The 26,570-nt window shown below is 42.4% G+C and overlaps 3 protein-coding genes across 11 annotated transcripts in view; 1 reads left to right on the top strand and 2 right to left on the bottom strand.

The window, feature by feature from the left end:
- Positions 1-3,931, bottom strand: part of cct2 (chaperonin containing TCP1, subunit 2 (beta)) — an 8,938-nt gene extending 5,007 nt beyond the window's left edge. The window contains exons 1-7 of the mRNA XM_058773098.1: positions 3,799-3,931; positions 2,677-2,751; positions 2,525-2,590; positions 2,336-2,447; positions 740-816; positions 550-662; positions 249-451 (exon numbers count right to left, since the gene is read on the bottom strand). Coding sequence (XP_058629081.1) covers positions 249-451; positions 550-662; positions 740-816; positions 2,336-2,447; positions 2,525-2,590; positions 2,677-2,751; positions 3,799-3,801 — 649 coding nt within the window. The 5' untranslated portion in view covers positions 3,802-3,931. The remainder of the gene's footprint in view (positions 1-248; positions 452-549; positions 663-739; positions 817-2,335; positions 2,448-2,524; positions 2,591-2,676; positions 2,752-3,798) is intronic.
- Positions 3,932-4,414: 483 nt separating this feature from the next.
- LOC131538929 (ras-related protein Rab-19-like) lies at positions 4,415-11,117 on the top strand. Of its 2 annotated transcripts, XM_058773109.1 has the most exons (4): positions 4,415-4,624; positions 4,815-5,143; positions 7,772-7,955; positions 8,030-11,117. In XM_058773109.1, the coding sequence occupies exons 2-4, from the start codon at positions 4,961-4,963 to the stop codon at positions 8,314-8,316; spliced, it is 654 nt and encodes a 217-aa protein (XP_058629092.1). In that variant the 5' UTR covers positions 4,415-4,624; positions 4,815-4,960; the 3' UTR covers positions 8,317-11,117. The 2 variants fall into 2 exon arrangements, with proteins under 2 accessions (XP_058629092.1, XP_058629091.1); XM_058773108.1 differs by having other exon boundaries at positions 4,415-5,143.
- Positions 11,118-11,263: 146 nt separating this feature from the next.
- On the bottom strand, positions 11,264-26,507 carry terfa (telomeric repeat binding factor a). 8 transcript variants are annotated; one of them, XM_058773092.1, is made up of 24 exons: positions 26,232-26,497; positions 25,997-26,092; positions 24,880-25,004; positions 24,393-24,485; positions 24,170-24,310; positions 24,007-24,104; positions 23,434-23,745; positions 22,614-22,715; positions 22,470-22,535; positions 22,003-22,068; positions 20,951-21,022; positions 19,509-19,610; positions 18,774-18,884; positions 18,596-18,697; positions 18,106-18,198; positions 17,928-18,029; positions 16,165-16,257; positions 15,987-16,088; positions 13,646-13,738; positions 13,221-13,325; positions 13,038-13,148; positions 12,892-12,965; positions 11,605-11,633; positions 11,264-11,518 (listed from the first exon to the last, which is right to left on the bottom strand). In XM_058773092.1, the coding sequence occupies exons 1-24, from the start codon at positions 26,377-26,379 to the stop codon at positions 11,360-11,362; spliced, it is 2,595 nt and encodes an 864-aa protein (XP_058629075.1). In that variant the 5' UTR covers positions 26,380-26,497; the 3' UTR covers positions 11,264-11,359. The 8 variants fall into 8 exon arrangements, 7 of the variants coding, with proteins under 7 accessions (XP_058629075.1, XP_058629074.1, XP_058629077.1 ...); XM_058773091.1 differs by lacking the exon at positions 22,003-22,068 and adding an exon at positions 21,474-21,539; XM_058773094.1 differs by lacking the exon at positions 22,470-22,535.
- Positions 26,508-26,570: the final 63 nt, after the last annotated feature.

Genomic DNA, 26,570 nt, shown 5'->3' with positions numbered 1-26,570 from the left:
CAAATGTATAGTTTTTGTCATGCCAATAAAGCACCCCTTGAATTGAATTGTGTGTGTGTGTGTGTGTGTGTGTGTGTGAGAGAGAGAAAGAGAGAGTGTGTGTGTGAGAGAAAGAGAGCGAGTGAGAGTGAGTGTGTGTGAGAGAGAGAGAGAGAGAGAGTGTGTGTGTGTGTGAGAGAAAGAGAGTGTGTGTGTGTGAGAGAGAGAGAGAGAGAGAGAGAGAGAGAGTGTGTGTGTGAGGTGCAGACCTTCATCCAGGTAGGAGTCGGTGAGGCTGCCGCCGAGCTTCTTGATGACGTGGATGGCCTCCAGGTTGCCAGATCCTTTGAGTCTGAGCACAGCCTCCACCGCCAGCTTGGAGAAGTGATCCTTGTGGTGCGTCAGCAGCTTGGAGGAGAGCGTGGTGCGCGCGATGTTCATCAGATCCTGCTGGAACTTCAGCTCGTCGCTCCTGCGGGGACACACGCTCAGCTTTAACCTTCATCTCTGAGACAGACAGACAGACACACACACACACACACACACACACACACACGCTCCGCTCGTTACCCATGATCCACTGCTGCCTCTCTGAGCGCGTCCCGCGCCACCTGCGTGGCCTTCCTCCAGCCGGAGATGATGATCTGAGGGTGGATCTTCTTGGCGATCAGCAGCTCTGCTTCCTGCGGCACAACAGTCACTCATTAGACATCAATCACAACTGCGTTCAGACGCTGTGAGGAGGAGAAAGAGTTCGTACCCGCAGCAGCTCCGCCGCCAGCACCGTGACCGACGTCGTCCCGTCACCCACCTCGTCATCCTGGACCTTAGACATGTCTGCAGAGAAAAGAGCTTTGACCTTTAATGCTGATCAAGCCTCTTCTGCTCACTGTAGCTGCATTTATTACATCAAAAATACAGTAAAAACAGTGAAATATTACTATAGCCGCTTTTCCACTATTGGGCCGAACGGTTCTAAGAACGGTCAGGTGCGGTTCCAGTTGTATTTCCACGTGAGCCTGGTACGGCGCGGCACGATTACAGACCGCTCTGAGCCGTGCTGGTGGAGTGTGTGCGTGACGTCGCCACTCAGGATCGGTCACCTGTCTGTTGCCTGGCTGCTAGTTTCTCCGTAGCTTGCTAAGCGCTCTATTTTGAGCAATGCAAACACAAATTAGTAATAAAATCTAAAGAAACTTCTGAACATCCTCTATACCGCGGTGGTTATTTACACCTCATATCATATGTGAACACTTGTTACCACGGCAACGACTGATGCATTTGAACTGCATTCCAAAGAGATCCGTTATCAGCCTCGCAGAGGAAGACGAACCCATAACTGCACCGGCCGGCTCGGATCGGCACGGCTACGCAGAGACCCGTTCGGCCCGATGGTGGAAAAGTGCTTTATGATGTTTTCTATGTGAATATCTGTTGAACTGTAATTTATTTCTGTGATGCGCAGCTGTATTTTCAGCATCATTACTCCCGTCTTCAGTGTCACATGATCTTCAGAAATCATTCTAATATGCTGATTTGATGCTCAAGAAACATTTCTGATTATTATCAATGTTGAAAACTGTTGTGCTGCACAATATTTTTGTGGAAACCATCATACATTTGTTTCCATTCAAAAAGTGTTTTTTTTAAAGGAACTAACACTTATTATTCGTAAGTGTTAATTCATATATTATTCACTTATTATCTTATTCATCAAGGACGCATGACATTGATCAAAAGAGACAATAGCTATATTTCCATCAGCGCATTTTGACGCATCACATCAGAAACAAGAAAAATAAAATAAATCCTTAATATTCGCAACATAGAATGTCACTCGCTTGGTGGTTTCTGACTTGTGTGAAAACGGGTTAATGTGAATAATGGGAGATGGAAACACTTGCCGAATAAATTCCTCCATGCGCATCTAAAAAGTCACGTGACTTCGCGCTATGAGACGGGTTAACTTTCACAGCGTCTGAAGTGTTGTTTTGGTCGTTCTTAAAGCCTGAGCAAAGTCCGTCAAAGTATAACTGCCTCCCAGAACGGTCTTCAAGCATAGAAAGCATTTATTGTGTTTCGTCTGCTCGCTCTGAGACGCAAGTACTTCATCATATATGAAAATTATTATATTCAGTGGCTTCTCCTACTTTTCTTAGTGATATTTACTGCCAGGAAGTGATGGTTTTGTTCTCTTTGACTCGTCGGACGGAAACGGTGCTTTTTTCGCAAATGTTTTGAGAGATATTACAATTTTGCGCACAACTTAAATCCGCAACTTTGGATGGAAAGCCGGCTAGTTACGAGATTTCTAATGTTCCAGTGGACTTCTGGTGTTTCTGATCCGGGAACTGACCCACGAGCACTTTGGCGGCGGGGTTGTCGACGCCGATGGCCTTCAGGATGGTGGCTCCGTCGTTGGTGACGGTCACGCTGCTGTCCTTGCCGCCGCCCAGCAGGATCTTGTCCTGTGGGGTCAGAGGTCAGAGGTCATTGATCAGGGTCACTGTGATGAGTGTATGTGAGCTGTGAGAGTGAGTCGTACCATGCCCTTGGGTCCCAGAGTGCTCTTCACCAGATCTCCGATAGCGATGGCACCGATGAAGGACGACTGAGACACACAGAGAGAGACTCAGAGTCAGACTGAGGACGGGGCATGAATGACCTCGTGTAACACGAGCGTGACGTGTGACTCACCAGACGCGCCGTCTCCGCCTTCTCCTCGTCCGCACCGTGCCTGAAGATACTGACCGGAGCCATCGATAAAGACGCCTGCAACAACAATCATCACAACTAACATGTGCAGAGCTTCTTATACTTTATTACATATACATATATCTATACATCTACTAAACCATATGTATATTTAAAAAACATTAACAAAAATATCAACAGATATTCAAATATAATTCAGTGTTTTAAAAATGTACTGCATTCAAAATGTGAAAAAAAAACTCATTTCAAATTTTTTGTAATTGTGTTTATATTTTGCTAATAATGTTGTTTTGTACAACCTATTATTCTGCTATTTAACATACATTACATATGTATTATTTAAGAGATATTAATAAATGTTAATTATGAATCTGTGTCTACTGGCCTGTCCCTGAGAACACACTACAAAATATTAATAATAGAAATACGTGATAATTGTGGAAATTATGAAGCATTATGAAGTAACAAATCAACCGCAGATTTAGCATCTATTTATTGATATCATATTGTTTGTCTCTGGACAAATATATGAGAAAGTTTGATTGAAATTTTATTACATAGTACTATACGAAATAGCTGTTATTATAATAATCATAATTTCTTAATATTTAAAATCAAAGATAATTTCAATTATCATTAAAAAAAAATATATATATATATATATATATACTCCTAATAGCCTCATTTGATGTTTGAATAAACCTAGCATCACTGGGATCAGTTAGCGCCGGTGACTCCGCCCTCCTCAGAAAACACTAGAAACCCCTCAGAAGCCGCACAAACACACTCATGCTGCTGCGCGCGACACACACACACACACACACACACACACACACACACACACACACACACACACACACACACACACACACACACACACACACACACACACACACACACGATATAAGTCTGAAAGTCTAACGCTGTTACTGATGAAGGCGGCGGAGCTCATTGTTCAGACGCACGCAGCGCACAAAGCCTCGCTCCGCCGGAAAACAGCGCGAGTCTCGCCGCAGAATCACACACACACTGACATGAACCGCTACACGCGTTTTTCACTCATTACACGCTCATTAATTATGATTTAAACACTTCTCTGCTCACCATGATGATTACAGGATGTGTTGAGGAGACGCGCACGCGACCGGAAGAAAGGACTGGGGAAGAGCGCGACAGATCAACTGCTTCCTGTGACGAGCTTCTGCGCGAACGCTCTTCAACTTAAAAGTCTCTGCGGTGCGCCTGCGCAGTTTATCAGAATGAGCGATAAAAACGAACTTAAAATTAAACTAGTAATACACTATGATTTTTCAGTAACCTAATAATAACTAAATAAACCTACTCTCGTGATATTAGTTTTGCAAATTGCGGAGCTTTAAACAAAAGCAGCCCACTTTGGTGTCCCGTGTCCCGTTTATTTTAAGTAGTAACGAGATTTTTTTTAAAAAAAGGATCATTTAAAATTAATTTAAAATTAAAATATAAAGAAGATAGTTTAGTAAGCTTGATTGGTTCTCAACTGTATCCAGCAATTAAAACCAAATTTAATTGTCATAATTTGGACACCATACATAATATGTACCATATATATATATATATATATGTATATATATATATATATATATATATATATATATATATATATATGTGTGTGTGTGTGTGTGTGTAATAAAGAAAGAAAGAAATACAAATAATACATTTAAAATTGAATAAATACAAATCTTAAATTTATTGGGAAAATATGTTATCAGTAACCAACATTTGGTCCAATGAGTGCCAGCTGAACTGAAGCTAAATTTGCCACCCTGTTCACACACATTAACATATTTGTTTATGAGCTTGTTTTGATGTTATTTCAAGGTTTTTTCAGCGATTCTTGCAACAACAAAACAAACCCTCATTCAAACCAGTGTCCCAAGTTTCAAAACAGGTTTGAAAGTGTTGCAATCCTCATAGTTCATATAATGTTTACTTTGAGGTTAATGATCAACGTGTTGTGAGGTGATGCACCATTTATTGAAAAAACAAAACCACAAAACAGCACGTGCAATGGCTCTGTGTTGTAGTTTATAGTTTTTCTCAGCAGCAGTTGTTAAATGTCATGTTGTGTGTGTTTGTAGTTGAGCTGCTGCCTGCTGCACTACACTACCCACAATGCAGCAGTGCGGGTGGCGGTTTCACCTGTTTGTCCAGGTTAGGGAGGAAGGTGTGCGAGTGCAGCAGCAGAGACGAGACACTGAAGCATGGGCTCCTGATCGACTGACTCATGGAGCCCGAGGACGACTCCTTCGACTTCCTCTTCAAGATCATCCTCATCGGAGACTCCAACGTGGGCAAGACCTGCCTGGTGCAGAGCTTCAAGAGCGGCCTGTTCTCCGAGAGACAGCAGAACACCATCGGCGTGGACTTCACTGTCCGCACGCTCAGCATCGACGGACGCAGAGTCAAGGTCAGAGGTCACGACGCTCAATCTGAAGCATCTCAACGTTTGTGTGTTTGTCTTTAAACCATCAAACTGCAGATGAAAATTAGCCTGAATGGCTAAATCTGGCACATTTACATAATATACACTTGAGTGCTTATGTTAATTAATGTGCACTGTCTGTTTGAAAATAAAAATATAAATGAAATGATGTGTGAGAGGATTCTCCTGCCGCTCACACACCGAACCGGTTCAAGCTGCAGAACCGGATCAGCAGGTCTGTCCTCTACACGCTCAAACAGGAAGTGATGAGCCTGATAAACACGCTGCTTCCTGCAGCACAGATAAACACGCGCTGTGTGTTTGTTTACGTGTGTGTTTGTGAGAGAGGTTAATTTACTGATGCTGACGTGTAGAGTAACATCTGACAAACACAACTTTATATTTGTTTGGTTAGGGAGTTGTTCATTAAACAGAGAAATAACCTAAAGTAAACATGGAATAATATACTAAAATACATTTAAAATAAATAAACTTATAAATGGAAAAGCTCAGTGTGCAGAAAGACATCTGATTGAGATATACTGTTTTCTGTTTATCCTCACAGATTAAAGGTCATTGCACACTGAGTCCGAAACTTTCCTATCAAAATGCATGCTAAGGATGCGAAAAAGCAGAAAATCAAATTGTGCAGTATGTAGTATACACTGCAGTATGTAATACGTAATGTTCACTGTGCTGATGAGATTTACACTGTTCAGTAGTGTACAGTATTCACAGTATACACTAACCAGTATGTAGAACAATGTGAACTAATGCAGTACATAGTGTATACTAAGCATAAGTCAGTATGCAGTATTCAACATACACCAAGCAGAAGGCAGTATGTATGCAGTGTTTAATAGGCAGTTACGGGGTTCAACAGACTGTATGCAGTGTTCAGTATTCAGTATGTGATTTCCAGGTTTCTCAGCAGCTGAAGTCGTCATAGTTGTGTAAACTTCTATAGCAGTGAATGGGAGACAACCACAAATATATTTTTTTGCATTCCCATTTGCTCAAAAGCAAAAGAAAAACTCCACGATAGCGTTTTCACAACTTAAAAAAGAAAAGAAAAACAGAGAGAGACTGATAACGGCAGTCAGAAGAAAGAACAGTGTCAGATTTACAATCACTCCCACAGCCGCCGAATTAGAAACACCCTTGCATTAGCATTCACTTTTTTTTTGTAATTTGATGCAAAGGTAATATAATAGAGAGTACAGTGTTATAAATGTACCTACATTTGAAAAAACGAAAATATAAGAAACTTTGGAGGATTTATGAAGCTGATGGAAGTTGAAAAGGGTCCATATGCAGTGTTTAGTATGCAGTATGAAATGTACAGTATTTAGTATGCAGTGTTCAGTACGCAGTATTTAGTATGCAGTGTACATTTAGTACACAGTACGCAGTGTAGTATTCAGTCCACAATGCTGTATACATTGTTTATTAGGCAGTATGCAGTGTTCAGTAGGCGGTATTTACTAGGCAGTATGTAATTTACATTGTTCAGTAGGCAGTATGCAGTGTACAGTGTTCAGTAGATAGCATGCAGTATTTAGTATGCCGCGTGCTTGTCATAATCTGCAGTTGGGTTGTCAGTATCGTGGTATTACAATATTGTGGTTATCGAGACAGCCTTATTTAGTACACAGTATGCAGTGTACAGTAGGCAATATGCAGTGTTCAGTATGCAGTTTGTTTAGTACGCATTATTCAGTAGGCAGTATGCAATGTACAATGTTCAGCAGGCAGTATGTTTAGTATGCAGTGTACAGTAGGCAGTATGTAATGTGCAGTGTTCAGTGTGCAGCGTGTAATGTAGTGTTCAGTAGACAGTATGCGGTGTCCAGTATGCAGTGTACAGTGTTCAGTAGACAGTATGCAGTGTAGTATTCAGTATGCAGTTTGTTTAGTACGCAGTATTCAGTAGGCAGTATGCAGTGTACAATGTTCAGCAGGCAGTATGTTTAGTATGCAGTGTACAGTAGGCAGTATGTAATGTTCAGTGTGCAGCGTGTAAATGTACAGTGTTCAGTAGACAGTATGCAGTGTCCAGTAAGCAGTATGCAGTTTGTTTAGTACGCAGTATTCAGTAGGCAGAATGCAATGTACAATGTTCAGCAGGCAGTGTTTAGTATGCAGTATACAGTAGGCAGTATGTAATGTACAGTGTTCAGTGTGCAGCGTGTACCGTAGTGTTCAGTAGACAGTATACATTGTCCAGTAGGCAGTATGTAATGCACAGTGTTCAATAGGCAGTGTACAGTGTTCAGTAGACAGTAAACAGTTTAGTACGCAATGTACAGTTTTCAGTAGGCAGTGTTTAGCACACAGTATGCAGTGTACAGTGTTTAGTGTTGAGTATGCAGTGAGCCGGTGCTGCTCTCTGTCTCTGGTGCGTGTGGTGAGCACACAGGTATGTTTGGTGTTTCTCAGAGGAGTGATCAGTGTGTGTGTGTGTGTGTGTCAAGTCACCTTTATTTATATAGCGCTTTTAACAACACATTGTCAAAGCAATTAACAGTATCAAATTGTAGGACAGAGTGTCAGTAATGTACAAGATTAAACACTCAATTTTCAGTTAAAGGCATTTCATGTGTGTGTGTGCAGATGCAGGTGTGGGACACGGCGGGGCAGGAGCGCTTCCGCACCATCACGCAGAGCTACTACCGCAGCGCTCACGGGGCCATGATCACCTACGACATCAGCCGCAGGGACACCTTCGACTCGGTGGAGCGCTGGCTCCACGAGCTGCAGCGCTTCGGAGCCGCTAACCTGGTCACCGCGCTCATAGGTAACCGCTAGCCACCTCCTCCGCACTGAGACCCAGCTCCGGTCTGCTCCCTAAACTCTTCTGTGTGTCCTCAGGGAACAAGCGCGACCTGGAGGCGGAGCGGCAGGTGCAGTTCTCAGACGCCTGTAAGCTAGCGGAGGAGCAGGGCATGCTAGCGGCGCTGGAGACGTCTGCGCGGGAGGCGCGGAGCGTGGAGGAGGCCTTCATCATGATGGCGCGCCAGCTGCTGCAGCAGAACGGCCTGAGCGTCACGCCGGACACCGACGACCACGTGCTGCTGCGCACTAACACTCGCACCGTCATCAGCGGCCCGGCGCTAACACACGCCGCGCGAGACAAACCGCAGCCCTGCCAGTGCTGATCGAAACACACCGCTGTGTCCGAAACCGCCCGCTCGTTCACTGATCCCTATACAGTGTACGGCAGTGGACTGCACTATATTCGATTCGGACGGTGACGTGTAGGCGACGCTGCGCGACAGACTCGGAGCCGTTTCGTCACATATGTACTTTTATATTACATGTACCTTAATTTAGAAAATATTATTAATAGCAATAACACTCAAAATGACTTTATATTGTAATTCGTGCAGTCAAACGATTAATTGCGATTAAGTTTTTGAAGTTTTAAAGTTTTTGTTTGCATAATGGGTTCGGTGTATATTTATTCTGTATATAAACAGTATATATTTAGAAAATGTACATGTCTATTTATATTCATTAATTTATATTATATATATATATATATTAACAATTTTTCTGAAATGTATACATGCATGTGTGTGTATTTATATATACATAATAAATATACACAGTACACACTTATATTATGCAAACAAACGTTTATTTGGTGTGTGATTAATCATTTGACAGCACTAATACTCTGCGTCAGCTTTGTGGTTTCATCGATGGTATATTATTAATTTGTTTTGTAATGCTAAATATGTTCTTAATCATTAAATACTATTAAAACACTGTCAACAGAAATAAATACACAATAACACATGCTCATAAATTTATGTATTTATTATTTGTAGAATCTTGAAACTCTCCGGAGCAGCATTTTGACGAAGATCGTAGTGCCGTTACTTTTACATCAGAATGAATACGCTACCTACAGGTTAAATCATTTTAAATTATCCACCAAATTATCATAATTTTTGTAAATTAAGAAAGATGCCACCTCAGTAAATTAGTAAAATATTAAACTGAGTTAACGCCTACATAATATATATTAATATAAATAATGTATGAAATAAACGAAAGAAATAAGAAAGATTCGCTCGCAGAATGCATTGTGGGTAAAAAGTAGTGAGCAAATGTAGGGAATGAAGTCGTTCACTCAGCTTGGCTGACACCCGATATAGTGCACTATATAGTGGACGGGGAGCGGTTTGGGACACAGCTAACCACTGAGGGGCCGTTCACACAGAACGCGTTCGTCCATTCTTTCAAGTCGGCTCTTGCGTTGGCTTTTGAAGTTCACAACGACGTTTGTGGAGCGCGACATCATACGGGGAAGGAAACAGTATGATGCTCGCAACGGTTTAGTCCAGGAGCTCCGGTTGGATGATGCACGGTTTGCGGCATATTTTGGACTTGATAGAGTTGTGTGTTCATATCAAACAACTCCTTGTGCTCCGAAACTAGTACGATCTATCTTCATTTTTTCTTCTTGTTTTTGTTGTTATGGAAACGACTCGCTGCTTGTCATTGGTCAGCTGTCAAAAAGTTGAACTTTTTTCAGTTTGACGAGATGCTCTGAGCTGCAGAAAAAAGATGCCAGCCGTGGCCTTTTTTTAAAAAGTGTTCAAGACTTTTCTGAAAACACGGTTTACTCCACAGGATTATAATGTACAGCAGACGCTGGCAGCTTCAAAAAGCCTTGCACACTACTTTTCCTTTCTTTCTCCATGTAGACACGCTAGACAGACCTGTATGACTGTGCATTGTGCCTCGCGTCGTTTACAGCACCTTGCACATGAGATGCGCGAGAAGCCTTTATTAATATAGCACAGTTAGTTGACAGGAAGTGAGGTGTGTGAGAGAGAGAGAGGGGGGCGGGATCAGGAAATGTCCGCGAGCTGGGACTCGAACTCGGGACGCCTGTAGCGTAACAGCACTGTCAGCGCTGCCCACGAGGCTAGCGGCGCCAACAGAGCGCTGCGTATTTAATAGAATTTAAACTTTTACACACAGCGGGCCAATCAGAAGACCCCGGAGGCGGAGCAAGCGCTGCCAGCTTTTGTTTACAGTAGCAAGTTGGCATAGCAACCGTTTTGTTTGATGGCAATGTGGCGGAGGAGGTTTTACTTGAACTGTTACTGAGCGCCGCGTCTGGCGTTTTAGACGCGTTCTGTGTGAACGGCCCTTACACGGGTCAGGTTTCCTGTGAATAAGTCTCTGAAGGGGTCCGGTTACGCTGGATTAAAGCATTCGATTCACTGCCGTCACCGCTGACGAAAACAATCCCATCACATCTGAAGAGGTTTATTAATTAAAGGCATTAATAACTACTAATAATCACTATTTATTGAGCATCGGAGTGTTTTGCTGTAGTGTGATTTAATGAGAGTTTATACAGGCATCCAGTGAATGTATGTTGATTCGAGTGTTTTTGCGCTGAGGAGCAGCATCAGTTTCTGCGGTGCAGACGATGTTTGGCACAGGTGTGGGTGAACGCTCTCCGTCTCAGTGGACGTTCCTGTCAAATCCAGAGGAAGTGACTGATGTTCATTATCCACAGCAGAGCGACTCGAATAAAGGCCAGACGAGATCAGTGAGAACTGATCACGGTGTTCCTCCATCCACCTGACAATGAATGTTTGATTTAGTTCAGTTTTCAATTTGTGCACTTCCTTTTTGTGTTATTTTGGGGCTACGTGTGCGGATATGATTTAAACATTTAATAGTGTTTGATGATGACGGGCTGTCAGGGTTTGAATGTGTGTACCAAAACTAAAATGATCTTGTATTTTTTCTTTTAAAAGTTTGTTTTAGTGTCACTTCTCCACATTTTTTTATTATTCAGTTCACAGTTTTGCTTTAATTTGAATCACTAAACAATCAAAACCACTAAAATCCCTTTCAAAATGTATATTTTGTAATGACATTTTACAATATTACCATTTTTACTGCATTTCTGATCAAATAAAAGCAACCTTGGTGAATATTAAGCATCGAAAATTTTTCTCAAAAGTTTCACTCGTGTATATAATAAACAAAGATGTGTAGATTTGGATTTCCTCAAACTGCTCAAACCTAAGGACGTCACCGAGTGCGAGTGCACAAGAATGAGGACAGCAGCGCTGCACGAACAGAACAAACGTTTAATAAGGAACACAAACCTTTTAAAACAGTTTGAGGAACAAGAGAGTAAAACATGATAAAACAGGTGTGCGTGGGTCACACCAGCCTGAGCTTGAGCATGGTCCTCCAGCGGTCCTTCAGGTTGACGGCGGTGCGTCCGGTGAAGGGGAAGGCGGAGCGGATCTTCTCCCAGTGTCCCGCGCCGAAGCGCTGCACTCCCTCCTTCAGCCACTCCGACTCCTGCACCGTCCACATCTGACACACACACACACACACACACACATTAGTGCACACTCTCACACTCACACAGGAGCGGCGGACGGACACGTACACGTACACACCTTCCTGCTGCACTTCTTACTGGACCGGCCTGAAACAGAGACAGAAGCAGAACCGTGAGCGTGTGTGACACGAATCCTCTATGATAATATTATAATTGATGTGGAAGCTGACATTGAGTCACTCATTGTGCACAAATACAAACGTGCTACTTCCACTGCGTGATTACAATACAATTTCTGTAAGAAATGCTTTAGCAATATCACACAAGCAAGAGTGGTGTTTCTCCCGATATATCAGCGCAACTGCACAAATACCACATTTTTTATACAATTCAATAAGTTCATATTGTTTTAAGTTACATTTTAAGTACGTTGTTTGTTTTCTGTCAATTTTGCTGTATTTCACCGATGAAAACAGATCCTAGCAACTTCTGTGCGTCTGAGCAACAGTGTTATTTCACTGCTGAACGAATCAATGATTCCACGATCTGTTCATAACGCTTCGTTCCTGAATCAATCAGCTGTTTAAATTAATCACTTGAGCGAGGGAATAATTCAGTGACTCCCTCATTAAGACCACCTACTGGCAGTTTCAGTTTCATGCTTAAAAATATAGTTTTATTATCTTTAACATTTCAATATTCAAAACACTTTTTAAAATAATCTCATGGCATTATTTGGAAGCACTTTATTTTACGATGTCCTTTTTGCAATTTTTTATTTTATTTTAACATGTTACATGCACTTACTATTATAATAATAAATGATGCATAATTACATGCAAGTAACCCTAAGCCAAACCCTAATCCTATAGTAAGTACATGTAGTTAATTAATATTATTCAGGAGTTAAACGTATAATTACACTGTAACAAGGACACCTTTAAATAAAGTGTAACCCATTATTAATGAAACTGTAATTGCACTGTAAATACATTTAATTGCTGCTTCAGGTGCAGTCTGCAGTGCAAAGATGGATTTAGTTGATACTGATTTCATTTGATTAGTAACAGTCTACAGTGACTTGAAAATATCTTCTTATAACATAAAAGATGATGCATACTTCTAATAAATAAAATAGGAAAATAAAAATAGTAAATTTCCCCTGTAAATCAGTTAAAGGTGGAAAATACAGTATCAGTTCATATCTGAGCACTGCACAGAATATGAAGAAAACAGCACAAAACACACTATATCATCACAATATCACCACAAAACACTGTCTAATCATCAGCAATGATAATTATTGATATCAGTATGGCTCAGCCCCAGACGTGTGTGTGTGTGTGTGTGTGTGTGTGTGTGTGTGTGTGTGTGTGTGTGTGTGTGTGTGTGTGTGTGTGTGTACCTGAAGTGGCACTGAACAGTGACTCCTCGTCGCTCCAGTTCTCGTGCGTCCCGGACACGTCCTGCCATCGGGCCCTAAGACACACACACACAGTCAGTCTGTGTCACACACACACACACACACACACGCGCTCCAGTCACACGGACCTCCTCCTTCTGTGAGCTCCTCCAGAGGACGGAGAGCTGCTGCGGCGGCGGTGCGTCTGCGCTGCAGGAGACGAGCTGTGATCCTCAGACTCACTGGACACTATCACACTCCTGAGGAGAACACATACGTCACACACGGCCCGTCAGAGCCACGAGGAGGAGGATGTACAGTCAGAAACACACCTGTTCTGCTCCGGTGTGTCTGCGGCCGAGCGTCTGCTGCTGGGACGAGCAGGAGTCGAGTGCTGGACGGATGAACCTCCATCCTCCACCTCCATCTCACACTCGCTGCCAAACACACACAGACAGTTTTCAGTTCAACACTCGACAGACAAAACCACTTGACACGTCTTCTTTCAGACTAAAGGAAAGAAAACATGCAAAACTCACATTTAAGCGTCTATTTTACTGCACTCATTTGCATTTGTAGATTTCAATGTCAATCCATAGCTTTAAAGGCTGGGAGTTGATTGTTCATGATTGAGCTTTAATCGCTTGAAACCAAATCTTCCTTTAAATTGACAGAGAAATCAACATGTTGTTCATCACATGACACCACACACACTCTACAGTACAGTGTCAGTGTGTGAGTGACGGGTGTCCTGTACCTGCTCTGGTCCTGTGTGTCTCTGTCTGAGCGTCTGACGGACGCAGGGCTGCTGGGACGAGCAGGAGTCGAGACCGGAGCTGATTCACCCACACTGAAACACACACACACACACACACACTGCAGTCACAGGGGTTGCTGCAGGATTTTTAAGCTCAAATTTAAGACTTTTTAAGACCTGCACAAATAAAATGAATACCATATGAGCGGGGTAGAGCAATGTCTATGGTAAACTATTAAAAGCATGATTTACAGTTCAGATAGAAGTTTGATACACAGATAGAAAATGATACACTTCACATTTCAGCCTTTAAAACATTTTTTAAGAAAATGGATGAGTCAAAAGTATTAATTAAATAACATACAAACACATTTTACTGTTTAGATATTTATAATGAATATTCCCCGGGTCCTAACGCCCGTTCGGTAAGGAGTTTTAATCTGTAGGGGGCGCTGTTGGCCTACTTCTAATTGAATTAAAAAAGTAAAATAGCCTTTCTGATTAAATAAAGCAGTAATTGATGTCATAAAATAATGAGTATGTTTTGATTTAAAAAGGTCAGAAGCTGTAGCTTACATGAAAACAAAAAAATTCACAAACTTGACACTTGTAAATTAAGTAATTTTATATATATTGATTTATTCAGTAATGTGTCATGTGTTTTATTTTTTTTAAACAATTCATGAGCTCTAAAAGATTTTCAGAATTTTTGCAACTCTTTTGTTTTAGACCATCAACAAATGTTAAGTCTTAAAATAAAATGTTAGGGGGATGCAGCGATTGATATAGTTTATTTATAGTTATTTTCAAAGCTTCAATGTACTGTCAAAAAAACTTCATTATTGTTTATTTAATTCTAATAAATAAGTTCTTGTTAAAAACAGGAGAGACTTGGTGAAGTCGTGCATCCCTAATGGAAACTATTCATTTGTTATCTTTCCATCTTATTTTTAATGTAGGAGCTAGCGTGAACTGTTTGAGGGGGAGTCAGCAATCTCCATTTAGCCTATTTAGCTGTGCAAAACAGTTCATTGTGCTGCTGGATGTTGTAAATTAGTATTTGTATTTAAAATAATTTATTAAAGTACTAATAAATCACACTAATTTGTACCGCAATTGTTTTACCGTTTACTGCACTTTCAGTGGGTCACACATCAGACGTGACGCGCTGCGGCTAATGAACTAAAGTCTCGCACAGACACAAGTCTTTCTTTCCAAGAAAACTGAATATATAGAAATAAATTAGGTTAAATATTTCAAGAGGGTTACCAACGGATATGTTTAGGGTTAGGAGTTGGTTAGGACAATAATTAAGTGTATACAATTAAACAACTACATAATTCCTTAAAAATAATAATATACAGAATTGAATAGCAAGTGCTATAAAATAGTATGAGCCACTAATATTTAGTCATTTAGAAGATGCTTTTATCCAAAGCGACTTACAAATGAGGACATGTAGCAAGGGATTTAAAAAAAAATATATATATAATAAATAAAAAGAAAACAAATAGAATAGAAAATTGTATGCATGTATTGAAATGTTACTTTTTTGAAGCAAGTTCGTTAAATGCTGTCCTTCCGCTAAACAATAGTTCCTGACAGCAACAGTAACAGCAAGAGAGTGTTCTGAACCCGCCTCTCGTCTAATGGAGCTTAAATAAAAACAGAGCTCTTATCATCCGCTGTCATTTATTTTTTAAACACCATATATGATATTTTCTCACACATACATCTGCTCATCTCTCAGCTTGAGAAAACTTCTGTTTTCCGTCTTTTAATTTTAAAACAGACCGATTCGCGGCACAGCGCGAGTTTGCAAGCATCATTACAGTGTAAACTGATGGACAGAATCATACCTGAAACAGAAAACTAATCAATTCAGTAATATTCCCTCCTCACTTCGGAAACTGCAGTCTTTCACTCAGACGCGCGCCGCACACACATCTCCGCATGAGAAGCGTTTATTTACACGGGCGGGTTCTCAAAATTAAAGATGAAAGATGCAACATAACGCCAGCAGGGGTCACTCATGCTTCATTAAATAAATAACAGACAGTTAACTCTGCCGAAATACATAATACATGAAACAGTTTTGATGCTACTGATTGTTTATGTTGCTAAAGGTGTTGCTAAGGGTTGCTCAGTGATACACAGAACGGTTTGGTGAAGCGGTCATAGCCGTGCTGTATCGTGAATATAAAACAGCTGCCGACCAATCAGAATCAAGGAATGGACCTAACTGTTTTATAAGACTTTTTAAGGACCCGCGGGAACCCCGAGTCAGCAGTGAAAACAGCTACATATGAAGTAGGGCAGGGAAAGAAGTCCCAGTCCTCACCTGTGATCGCTCTTCTGCTGGTGTTTGTGTCTGGACGAGCGTCTGCTGGACGAAGGAGACGCGGCGTGGTCCTCAGACTCCACATCACTGGACAGAACGATCCTGCAGGAGACAGCGCTCAGTGACTCTGAACACACACACGTCTGAGGATGAGGATGATAGAGAGAGATGAAGGCACCTGTGTTTTTTGTGTGTGTCTCTGTCTGAGCGTCTGACAGATGCAGGGCTGCTGGGACGAGCAGGAGTCGAGTCCGGAGCGGATTCACCCACACTGAAACACACACACACACACACACACACACACACACACACACACACACACGTTTACTTAGCTATCTAAATGGGGACATTCCATAGGCATAATGCTTTTTATACTGTACAAACCGTATTTTCTATTACCCTACACCAACCCTACACCTAAACCTACCCCTTACAGGAAACTTTCTGTATTTTTACAATTTCAAAAAACCTGTTTACACTTTATTTTTAAACCAGCTTTACAAATGAGGACGTCCCCAAAGGGAGGTTTTTGTAGATTTTGTCAGGTTTAGCTCACTTTTGGGTACAAATTTGTCCCCAAAATATGGTTAAGTAGGTACACACTAGAGGTCGACCGATTCATCGGTTTTGCCGATTAATCTGCACCGATAGTTGATTGCCACAACTATCGGTTATCGGCAAAAATCCATGCCGATAACTTTCCGGTTTGCAACCGTTGCTGGAGTGGCTGAGAAGGGTCCGCTGGCATTATACAGCACTAGAGCAGCCTCTAGAGGCGGAAATCACTGACAGCATGTGTTGTTTATTTTGACACGTGACACTGCGCGCTGCACAGAGCGGAAACCCAGACGCGCATTTAAATACAGCCGACAGAAAAGCCTGCGGAACAGAGCGCCATTCACATAGTTCTCTATTAAATTACATTATATTTGTCCCAAATCGTTGTGAATGTACATAATGACTTCACCCTAGGCTATAAATTATGTATTGTGCATTTTTCAGCAAAACGTTTGTCTTTCTGTGGCTCTAATAAAGTCTGTATGCTTCATGTAGAGAGCTGTAATACAGATCGCGTGTTCTCTTTCTGCTTGCTCTGTTTTTTTTAAACACCAAACTTCAAACTCATTTATGCCACATTGTTCATTCTTGAAGCAAACTTATGTCCGTTTGGTGATTAAATAAATTGTTTTAGACCGCCACTTGAATTGAACGCAAAGCGCCTGGTGTGTGTGTGTGTGTGTGTGTGTGTGTGTGATACCTCTGAGTTCTCCTAGACGCAGCTCTGCGCTTTTGCCCGGTGTGTGACGAACATTTTATTTTTTTTTGGATTAGATAATTATCAAGTGTTAAAAAATAGAAGCAAATAAAGTGTGCGAGTACACATACAATATCCATATGCATGTAATTTTAATGTTATGGCCTTGTGTAGGTATTTAAAGATGGCCATCTTTAAGCATGACTGTTTAAATTAAATGGTAACATTTAACAATAAGAGTCCATTCGTAGCATTAATGAAAACTGTAGAAGTATTGTTCCTTGTTAGTGTGTTTTCATTTCAACATTCACTTTTAGCTACATTTTTAAATTTTAAAGTTTCTTCTTTTAACATTAGCAAACTATGAAATAACTTTAATGATCAATATAGTAAATAATATTAATATTTTTAGTCATTTACAAAGTATGGTTCAGTACTGTTGCTGCTTTTTTTTTTTTTTTTTAAATAGTAAAGCACTAGCTTTCTTTCAGTATCCATTTTGAAAACTATCGGTTGATTAATCGGTATCGGCCAGCGTGGTCCAACCTAGCTATCGGTATCGGTTAAATCCACTATCGGTCGACCTCTAATACACACATATACACACACACACACACACACACTGCAGTCAGCAGTGAAAACAGCTACATATGAAGTAGGGCAGGGAAAGAAGTCCCAGTCCTCACCTGTGATCGCTCTTCTGCTGGTGTTTGTGTCTGGACGAGCGTCTGCTGGACGAAGGAGACGCGGCGTGGTCCTCAGACTCCACGTCACTGGACAGAACGATCCTGCAGGAGACAGCGCTCAGTGACTCTGAACACACACACGTCTGAGGATGAGGATGATAGAGAGAGATGAAGGCACCTGTGTTTTTTGTGTGTCTCTCTGTCTGAGCGTCTGACAGATGCAGGGCTGCTGGGACGAGCAGGAGTCGAGTCCGGAGCGGATTCACCCACACTGAAACACACACACACACACACGTTGGTTTATGTGGTTTATGGGGACTCTCCATAGGCGTAATGGTTTTTATACTGTACAAACTGTATGTGCTATTGTCCTACACCTAAACCTACCCCTTACAGGAGACTACAGGCATTTTTAGATTAAAAAAACAAAAAACAAAACAAAAAAAACACCATTTAGTATGTTTTTTAAGCCTTTTGTTTTACGGGGACATAGGCAGTGTCCTCATAAACCACCTTCAACTTGTAATACCTCTGTCATACCCATGTTATTATACACATTTGTGTCCCCGTAAACCACATAAACATGCACACACGCACACACACACTGCAGTCAGCAGTGAAAACAGCTACATATGAAGTAGGGCAGGGAAAGAAGTCCCAGTCCTCACCTGTGATCGCTCTTCTGCTGGTGTTGGTGTCTGGACGAGCGTCTGCTGGACGAAGGAGACGCGGCGTGGTCCTCAGACTCTACATCACTGGACAGAACGATCCTGCAGGAGACAGCGCTCAGTGACTCTGAACACACACACGTCTGAGGATGAGGATGATAGAGAGAGATGAAGGCACCTGTGTTTTTTGTGTGTGTCTTTGACGGCCGGAGAGCGGCTGCTGGGACGAGCGGGAGAGGAAACCTGAGCTGATGAACACTGCACCTCCATCATCACACACTCAGACTCACTGAAACACACACACACACACACGAGATCACAGTACTAGTATTTACAGCTGTCTGAATCTCATTAAACCACAGAGAGTCATTAGAGCTTCTCTTCTGTTGACAACAGATTCATCAGCCATTCTTCATTACTAATCTAGCACCATGCAATCTAGCACATGCTGTGTTTTCTCTCATCACACCAGCTTCTCCATTCACTCAGCTGAGTCTCCCAGTGAACACCAGTGATCAGACCGGACGAGTGAACGCATGCACAATGCTTTTGGGAAGTGTAGCTCAGTGTTGTTCCTTGTGGCACTTATAAACACTCTTTAATAGAGAATTACGCAGGCTAAACGTGAACCATCTCTGATCGCACTTCTTTGCCTGTCACAGGTGCAGCATTACAGCAGAACCCGCTCCATCCTGAAAAGACTGGCCTAGTTGATGTGTGTGAAACACCTTCTGTCCTGCATCTGTCCAGACGTTTCCCGAGGCTTTACACATTATTAGCACTGTGTTTGAATGATGGGTTTCATTCGTCTGAATACAGTCACTGAACAATGAACACCAGTGTCATTGACCTCATTACAGCTGTACTAACAGTTGATCAGATGCTGTGAGCTCCTGTGAGTCCCAGTCCTCACCTGTGATCGCTCTTCTGCTGTTGTTGGTGTCTGGACGAGCGTCTGCTGGACGGAGGAGACGCGGCGTGGTCCTCAGACTCCACATCACTGGACAGCACCGTCCTGCAGATCACACAGATCCATCATTATCACTGCGACCTGACAGCTGGATCTGAACTCTGACATAACCTATAGAAACTCTATAGAAAGAGTGAGGGGACTTGATTTACTACGGTTAAGACACGTTATAAAACAAGGGCTGTGAATCAATTCAAAAACAACTGATTCCTGGATTCAGAGGCTCTGTGAGTTGAATCCACAGGTTGGAAAGGACTCGATCAAAGGGAATTCTCTTTGTACAGTAAAAATACATAAATGATTGAAGAAGGGGGTCTAAGAATAGCCAAAAAATATTATTTTACCAACTTAATAATTGGTCTTATCGTCTGTTAGACTGTTTAAAAAAAAAAAGTTCAGTGTTAAGTAAATATTTTTAAATTGTTGTTTTGCAATTTCTTTTTTCTTTGAAAAGCAAGACAAAACTGTAAAAAGCAGATTCCAGCTATTTAATTTATGCAATGTTGAAAAAATTGGCAAAATACATGGGAGAGAAACCCTGCTCAGTGTTTCATTTTGGTCAAAAATGTTCATTTCCGTGCATCCCTACTACAAACACGACAACTTTCCAACATCAACGTTTTGTGCTCAAAATACACAATACAGACACTGATGCAACAGTATATGAAGGGTTAAACAGGTCTTATTAACTCCGTGATTGAGCAGTACATGGCATTAATGGCTGATGTTGGACAAAAGGGAAGGTTTTGGGCGTTATGGTTTTTATTAGGGGTGTCCCCGAGTAAAGATTTACAGAGTCGAATCAGAATTGTTGAATCTTGCTGATAGTCAAATCATATGTTTGGGGTAAAAATACATTACCAAGAGTCAAGCAGTCAGAAGACGAACAAAGCTTTAACGGGTTTGGAACGACATGGGAGCAACCCTTTAAATATCTATAGGGGTGGATGGATTCATTCACGCATGTTAAAATATTCATTTAAAGCTGCTTTCTTTTCAGATTCTTATTTACAGCATTATCTTAATAGGCTGTATATTAATTTATTGGCAGAAAACCGGTAGTTTGATGTGAAATCAGACACTGAGCACCGCCATATAGCCAAAATGGCACGATCATAACACCCTGCAAATATTCGACTGTGAGATTGGTATCGAAGCATCATATCTTCACTATTCGGGTCACCCCTAGTTTTTAGGCACAGCACGTTCTTGCTCCGTGCATGTGTCTGAACGAGTGTTTTTAGCACATTTACCACTGGGCTAAGAATCACGAGCTATTTGAGATATCAATAGAAATGCTGCTGCTGCTGCTTTTGGTCAGTCATGTGACCATCAGCTGTGATATGAGTGTGATAGTGACTGATATAACACATATATATACACACCTGTTGCGTTTCCGTGTGTCTGAGCGTCTGCTGTGACGAGTGGGAGTGCAGATCTGAGCTGATGAAGTCTCACTGAAACACACACACACACACACTGCGGTCAGACACTGGACAGCAATTCATCATCCATAACACATACTGTATGCTTGTGCAAAACACAGCCATGAAACTATATTTGCCAGCATGACTTCCAATTAATAACCTACATTGTTTTGTAAAGACATTTAATGAAAAACATGTTTTCTCGCACCTTTATACATCAGTATAACAAAAACTGAATGATTTTAGTCATGAAAACGATCAGCGAGTAAAAACCAACACAATAGTGAAATTTCTTTGACATTCGCCACCATCTTCACCTCCGCCGAACAAGTAAACATATGCAAGTTTAAGTTATTCTCCAGTGTTTTACCAGCTCAAGAAGTTTTCACGAAGGTAAAAATACAAAAGTTGTGACATTTGTTGAATATTCTTCAGGTTGAGAGAAAGCACTACACACAGACTGATGTGTGACGGGCCGCACCTGCTGTGTGTGTCTGAGCGTCTGCTGTGACGAGTGGGAGTGCAGATCTGAGCTGATGAAGTCTCACTGAAACACACACACACACACTGCGGTCAGACACTGGACAGCAATTCATCATCCATAACACATACTGTATGCTTGTGCAAAACACAGCCATGAAACTATATTTGCCAGCATGACTTCCAATTAATAACCTACATTGTTTTGTAAAGACATTTAATGAAAAACATGTTTTCTCGCACCTTTATACATCAGTATAACAAAAACTGAATGATTTTAGTCATGAAAACGATCAGCGAGTAAAAACCAACACAATAGTGAAATTTCTTTGACATTCGCCACCATCTTCACCTCCGCCGAACAAGTAAACATATGCAAGTTTAAGTTATTCTCCAGTGTTTTACCAGCTCAAGAAGTTTTCACGAAGGTAAAAATACAAAAGTTGTGACATTTGTTGAATATTCTTCAGGTTGAGAGATTGCGGAGTCATGAAAGCACTACACACAGACTGATGTGTGACGGGCCGCACCTGCTGTGTGTGTCTGAGCGTCTGCTGTGACGAGCGGGAGTACAGATCTGAGCCGATGAAGTCTCACTGAAACACACACACACACACTGCGGTCAGACACTGGACAGCAATTCATCATCCATAACACATACTGTATGCTTGTGCAAAACACAGCCATGAAACTATATTTGCCAGCATGACTTCCAATTAATAACCTACATTGTTTTGTAAAGACATTTAATGAAAAACATGTTTTCTCGCACCTTTATACATCAGTATAACAAAAACTGAATGATTTTAGTCATGAAAACGATCAGCGAGTAAAAACCAACACAATAGTGAAATTTCTTTGACATTCGCCACCATCTTCACCTCCGCCGAGTGAAAAGTTTTCACGAAGGTAAAAATACAAAAGTTGTGACATTTGTTGAATATTCTTCAGGTTGAGAGAAAGCACTACACACAGACTGATGTGTGACGGGCCGCACCTGCTGTGTGTGTCTGAGCGTCTGCTGTGACGAGCGGGAGTACAGATCTGAGCCGATGAAGTCTCACTGAAACACACACACACACACAGCGGTCAGACACTGGACACATAACGACGTGATCTGTCATGTGACCTGCTGATGAACCTGTTGTGGTTCTGTGGGGATGTGTGTCTGGCAGGCGGAGGGCTGCTGGGACGCGTCTGGACCTCAGGATCGTCTGAGTCTGGGCCGCTGGGAACGACGATCCTGAAACACACGCAGACTTCAGACAAGAGCTCACAACACCAGAGAGATCAGAACAACAACAACAGCTGTCCTGACCGTGTTTCAGTCGTTCTGGAGGCGCTATCGTTTCTCTGTGTGGTTATGGATATTAGGGGTGGGATGATAAATCGATTCTGAGCTCCGGTTTTAACAGCGCTCTAGGCTAGTTTTTAACCACATGAAGAGGAGCGCTTGTGCACTCGGCTGATTCATGCAAGCGGTTAAACATCCAGAGCCCTATAACACCTGCACTCTCTATTCTAGCTCGTTTTCTTTTTATTTATTATATAATAAAAAAACACCTTGCTACGTGTACTGCATTAGCACTTTCATATCATTGCTCTTTTGTTTGTTTTGATTGCTTCTATTGTCCTCATTTGTAAGTGGCTTTGGATAAAAGCGTCTGCTACATGACTAAATGTACTCGGCTTTTATGACGTGAGATTAATGTAAACACAGCCACTTGTAATTCACTTCAACCTTTTTGAACTGTATGAATGATTATTTTTAGGGGTAGATGTGTCTCACGCCTCGCAGATACAAAAATAATTATTTTATGTCTAAGTGGTGTGTGTAAGGAACGGGAAGCACGCAGAGTCATCTGCTGTTCAAAACTGACTCGAGAGAATCGCCGTGCATTCAGAAAACCCCAGGATCGATCGCCGCACCCCTAGCGGTTAGCGCTGTGGCGGTCAGTGACCTGTGAGGCGAGCTGATCTGCGCCTCCTCCTCCTCCTCCTCCTCCTCTTCTTCATCACTGAGCTGGCTGTCGTCCTCCTGCACCAGGCGTGAGATGGTCATGCCGGCGTACGGCAGCTGGCTCTCTCGGTCCAGGGGCGTCTCGGACAGGGCCAGGTGCAGCTCTGGTCCGGCCGGCTCGGGGCTCTCCTCCTCCTCCTCCAGCTCGTGCTGCAGCTGCGTGAAGGAGACGCTGACGGCGTAGCGCTCGCGCAGCACACCGTACACCTGCCGCAGACTGCGCAGACTCAGACGCGCCGCGGGAGGCACCACGCTAACACACACACCGGAAACAAGAGCAGCACATTTATACACTAGCACAGGATCTGCTCATCAGTGCTGGGGGTAACATCACAATCAGATTACTGCTTTCAAGTAACGCAAGAAAATATCTGACTTCAAATACATAACAGCAGTTACTCTGTTTCTCACGTGCAGTATTTGTGTTTATCTTTGCACCAGCTGTATTTGAACGAGTAGCAGTGTTGACAGTAACAGCACTAGTTCACGTCTGACTCATGCTGTGTGTGTTTACCCATGATCCTCTGCAGCGGTGCTGGTCTTCTGTCTGTCCTGTGAGGACGAGGTGACGGGCTCAGACCTGACGCTGGGGTGTCCGGAGCGCTTCAGCATCTGCACACACACACACAGGTGAGGAGAGGCAGGAGCGTCTGCGGCGAGCGGGGCGAGTGACGCACCTGCAGGAGGAAGGGCTCGGGGACGCGGTAGAGCCGCTCGATGAAGTCCAGCATGTCCTGCTTGAAGTCTGCGTATGAGCTGAGCTGCAGCACGGAGTGAGAGGAGCGGCGGCGCCGAATCAGGCTCAGCAGCAGCTTCTTCTGCACACACACACACACACAGAGAGAGAGACGTCACACACCAGACACACAGCAGCACACAAGAGCTCCGTCAGCTCCTCACCTTCCCGGCCGAGTCTGCGGCGTCGCTGAAGTGTGTGAGCAGCACCTCCTCGGCCCTCGCGAACTCCCCGCCGCGGATGCACACCATGATCAGCTGCACAGAGACAGACACGGTCAGCGCCGAGGCCACATCAACACATTTCACCACCAGTTTTTCAACTAAATTTAGTGAGCGGTTACAATAGCTGCTATTTCTGCTGCATGTGAGAAACATCAAACGAAACAAATGCATGTGAATGTTATTATTACATTATTCATTTCAGGATCTGTGAATCTTCTGAGAGAGCAACTCAAGCACTTTTTAAATGACTCTCAAGCATTCACACGACATAAAATTAAAAATGACCCAAATTACATGTTATTTTAATGGGACGAACAAAATATTTTTTTTGTGGTAAACAAATAAAAACAAAACAAACTATAGAAGAGTAATGCAGCTGGTTTAATAAAGAGCTTCGAGACTCAAGATGAGGTTGTGTGTGTCTGACCGTCTCGATGATGGCCTGCGTGACGCGCTGCTGCTCCCGCTGGGGGACGCTCATGTCCCGGCAGATGCTCTCCAGCACGCTCAGGGCCGACTCCAGAGGGGTCTTGGGCTCCTCAAACGTCAGATCTGCAGCAGAAACACCCATCAGTCAGGTAGAAAAACAAAGTGCTGCAAAGATGAGTAGTGCTGATATTTACTTTGCTCAACATTTGCAACTTCTTTTCATCGCTTCATTAGAAGCACCACAAATTAAATTCTGTTTAAATCTGTTATAGGAACCACTGAACAGACATTTAGAAGTTTAATTAAAAATGCAAAGCATTTAAAATTCAAATAAAGCTACGTAGACTTGCATTTTTATAACACTATCCCAAAATATAAGTCTGAGCGGTTTCAGCCGAGAGAAACTTGCACTGACTGATCTTTGTTTTGTCTCAAGATGTGCACCAGTAATGTTTTTATCTAAGGCACTATTATAAAAAAAATACTTAAATGTGACGCTGCAGCACAAAAGCAGTCATAAGCAGCACAGCTATATTTGTAGCAATAGCCAACAATACAGTGTATGGGTCAAAATTATAATTTTTTCTTTTATGCCAAAAATCATTAGGATATTAAGTAAAGATCATGTTCCATGAAGATATTTTGTAAGTTTCCTACTGTAAATATATTAAAACTTCATGTTTGATTAGTAATATGCATTGCTAAGAACTTCATTTGATCAACTTTAAAGGTGATTTTCTCAATATTTAGATTTTTTTGCACCCTCATATTCCAGATTTACAAATAGTTGTATCTCAGACAAATATTGCCCGATCCTAACAAACCATACATCAATGGAAAGCATATTTATTCAGCTTTCAGATTATGTATAAATCTCAATTTCTAAAAATTTACACTTCAGACTGGTTTTGTAGTCCAGGGTCACAAATGTCCTAATTGAACTACAGCCTAATCCTGGCTTAACCCGAGCCCTGTCTGTGAAACCAGGCCTACAAGTTCTCATTTTCACAACACTTGGGTCAAATACAGGAAACGCATCGCATTAGTAATCAAGTGCTGAAGTGTGTATTTGGATAAGGCGGATGTCTCTGACCACGTGACTTCCGCTCACTCACCGAGCTTGTCTCCGTTGTTGATCCGGGACAGGAACTGCATGCAGCGCAGCTTCACGATCATGTCGCTGTGTCCGTCAACGGGTCTGACCACCAGATCTGACACGACACACCGATATTAGTGAGCGACACACACACACACACACACACACACACACACACCCTCTGACGGGGAGTGCAGCGCTAAAGCTAAAGCTAAAGCTAGCGCTAGCGCGGATGTAAACAAGCTGTGACTCACTCTCGATGATGCTGGTGAAGTGCGTGAAGGCCGTGTAGTCCGCGTCTCTGAAGGCGCTCAGCGCTTTGAACACGTAGTAGTCGAAGCCCCATCGGTTGATGATCTGCTCGTCGCTCAGAGAGCGCGCTTTCCCCGCGGACTCGCTCATTCTGACCAGGCTTTCATCCGCGCGCTTCCCGCGCTGCTCACACAGCGGCAGAGGGCGGGGCGCAGCGGCAGGCGCAGCCTCTGATTGGACGGAGCGGAGTCCACGCCATCAGCGGCCTTACATGAGCAACTGCTATCATTCTTTTTTTTAATGTTTTATTCCGAATAATATATTTGACAAACTTGGTGCCT

This window comes from Onychostoma macrolepis, chromosome 04 (genome assembly GCF_012432095.1).
Source record: "Onychostoma macrolepis isolate SWU-2019 chromosome 04, ASM1243209v1, whole genome shotgun sequence".
Lineage (NCBI taxonomy): Eukaryota > Metazoa > Chordata > Actinopteri > Cypriniformes > Cyprinidae > Onychostoma > Onychostoma macrolepis.
This window is presented reverse-complemented; position numbering and strand designations above follow the sequence as displayed.

Excerpts from the sequence above, each read along its gene's own strand:
- LOC131538929 (XM_058773109.1), top strand. The coding sequence starts at position 4,961 with ATGGAGCCCGAGGACGACTCCTTCGACTTCCTCTTCAAGATCATCCTC. Across the intron at positions 5,144-7,771 it reads TCGACGGACGCAGAGTCAAG|ATGCAGGTGTGGGACACGGC; the intron begins GTCAGAGGTCAC and ends GTGTGTGTGCAG. Across the intron at positions 7,956-8,029 it reads CCTGGTCACCGCGCTCATAG|GGAACAAGCGCGACCTGGAG; the intron begins GTAACCGCTAGC and ends GTGTGTCCTCAG.
- terfa (XM_058773092.1), bottom strand. The coding sequence starts at position 26,379 with ATGAGCGAGTCCGCGGGGAAAGCGCGCTCTCTGAGCGACGAGCAGATC. Across the intron at positions 25,005-25,996 it reads CAACAACGGAGACAAGCTCG|ATCTGACGTTTGAGGAGCCC; the intron begins GTGAGTGAGCGG and ends TTTCTGCTGCAG. Across the intron at positions 22,536-22,613 it reads TCCCCACAGAACCACAACAG|TGAGACTTCATCGGCTCAGA; the intron begins GTTCATCAGCAG and ends TGTGTGTTTCAG.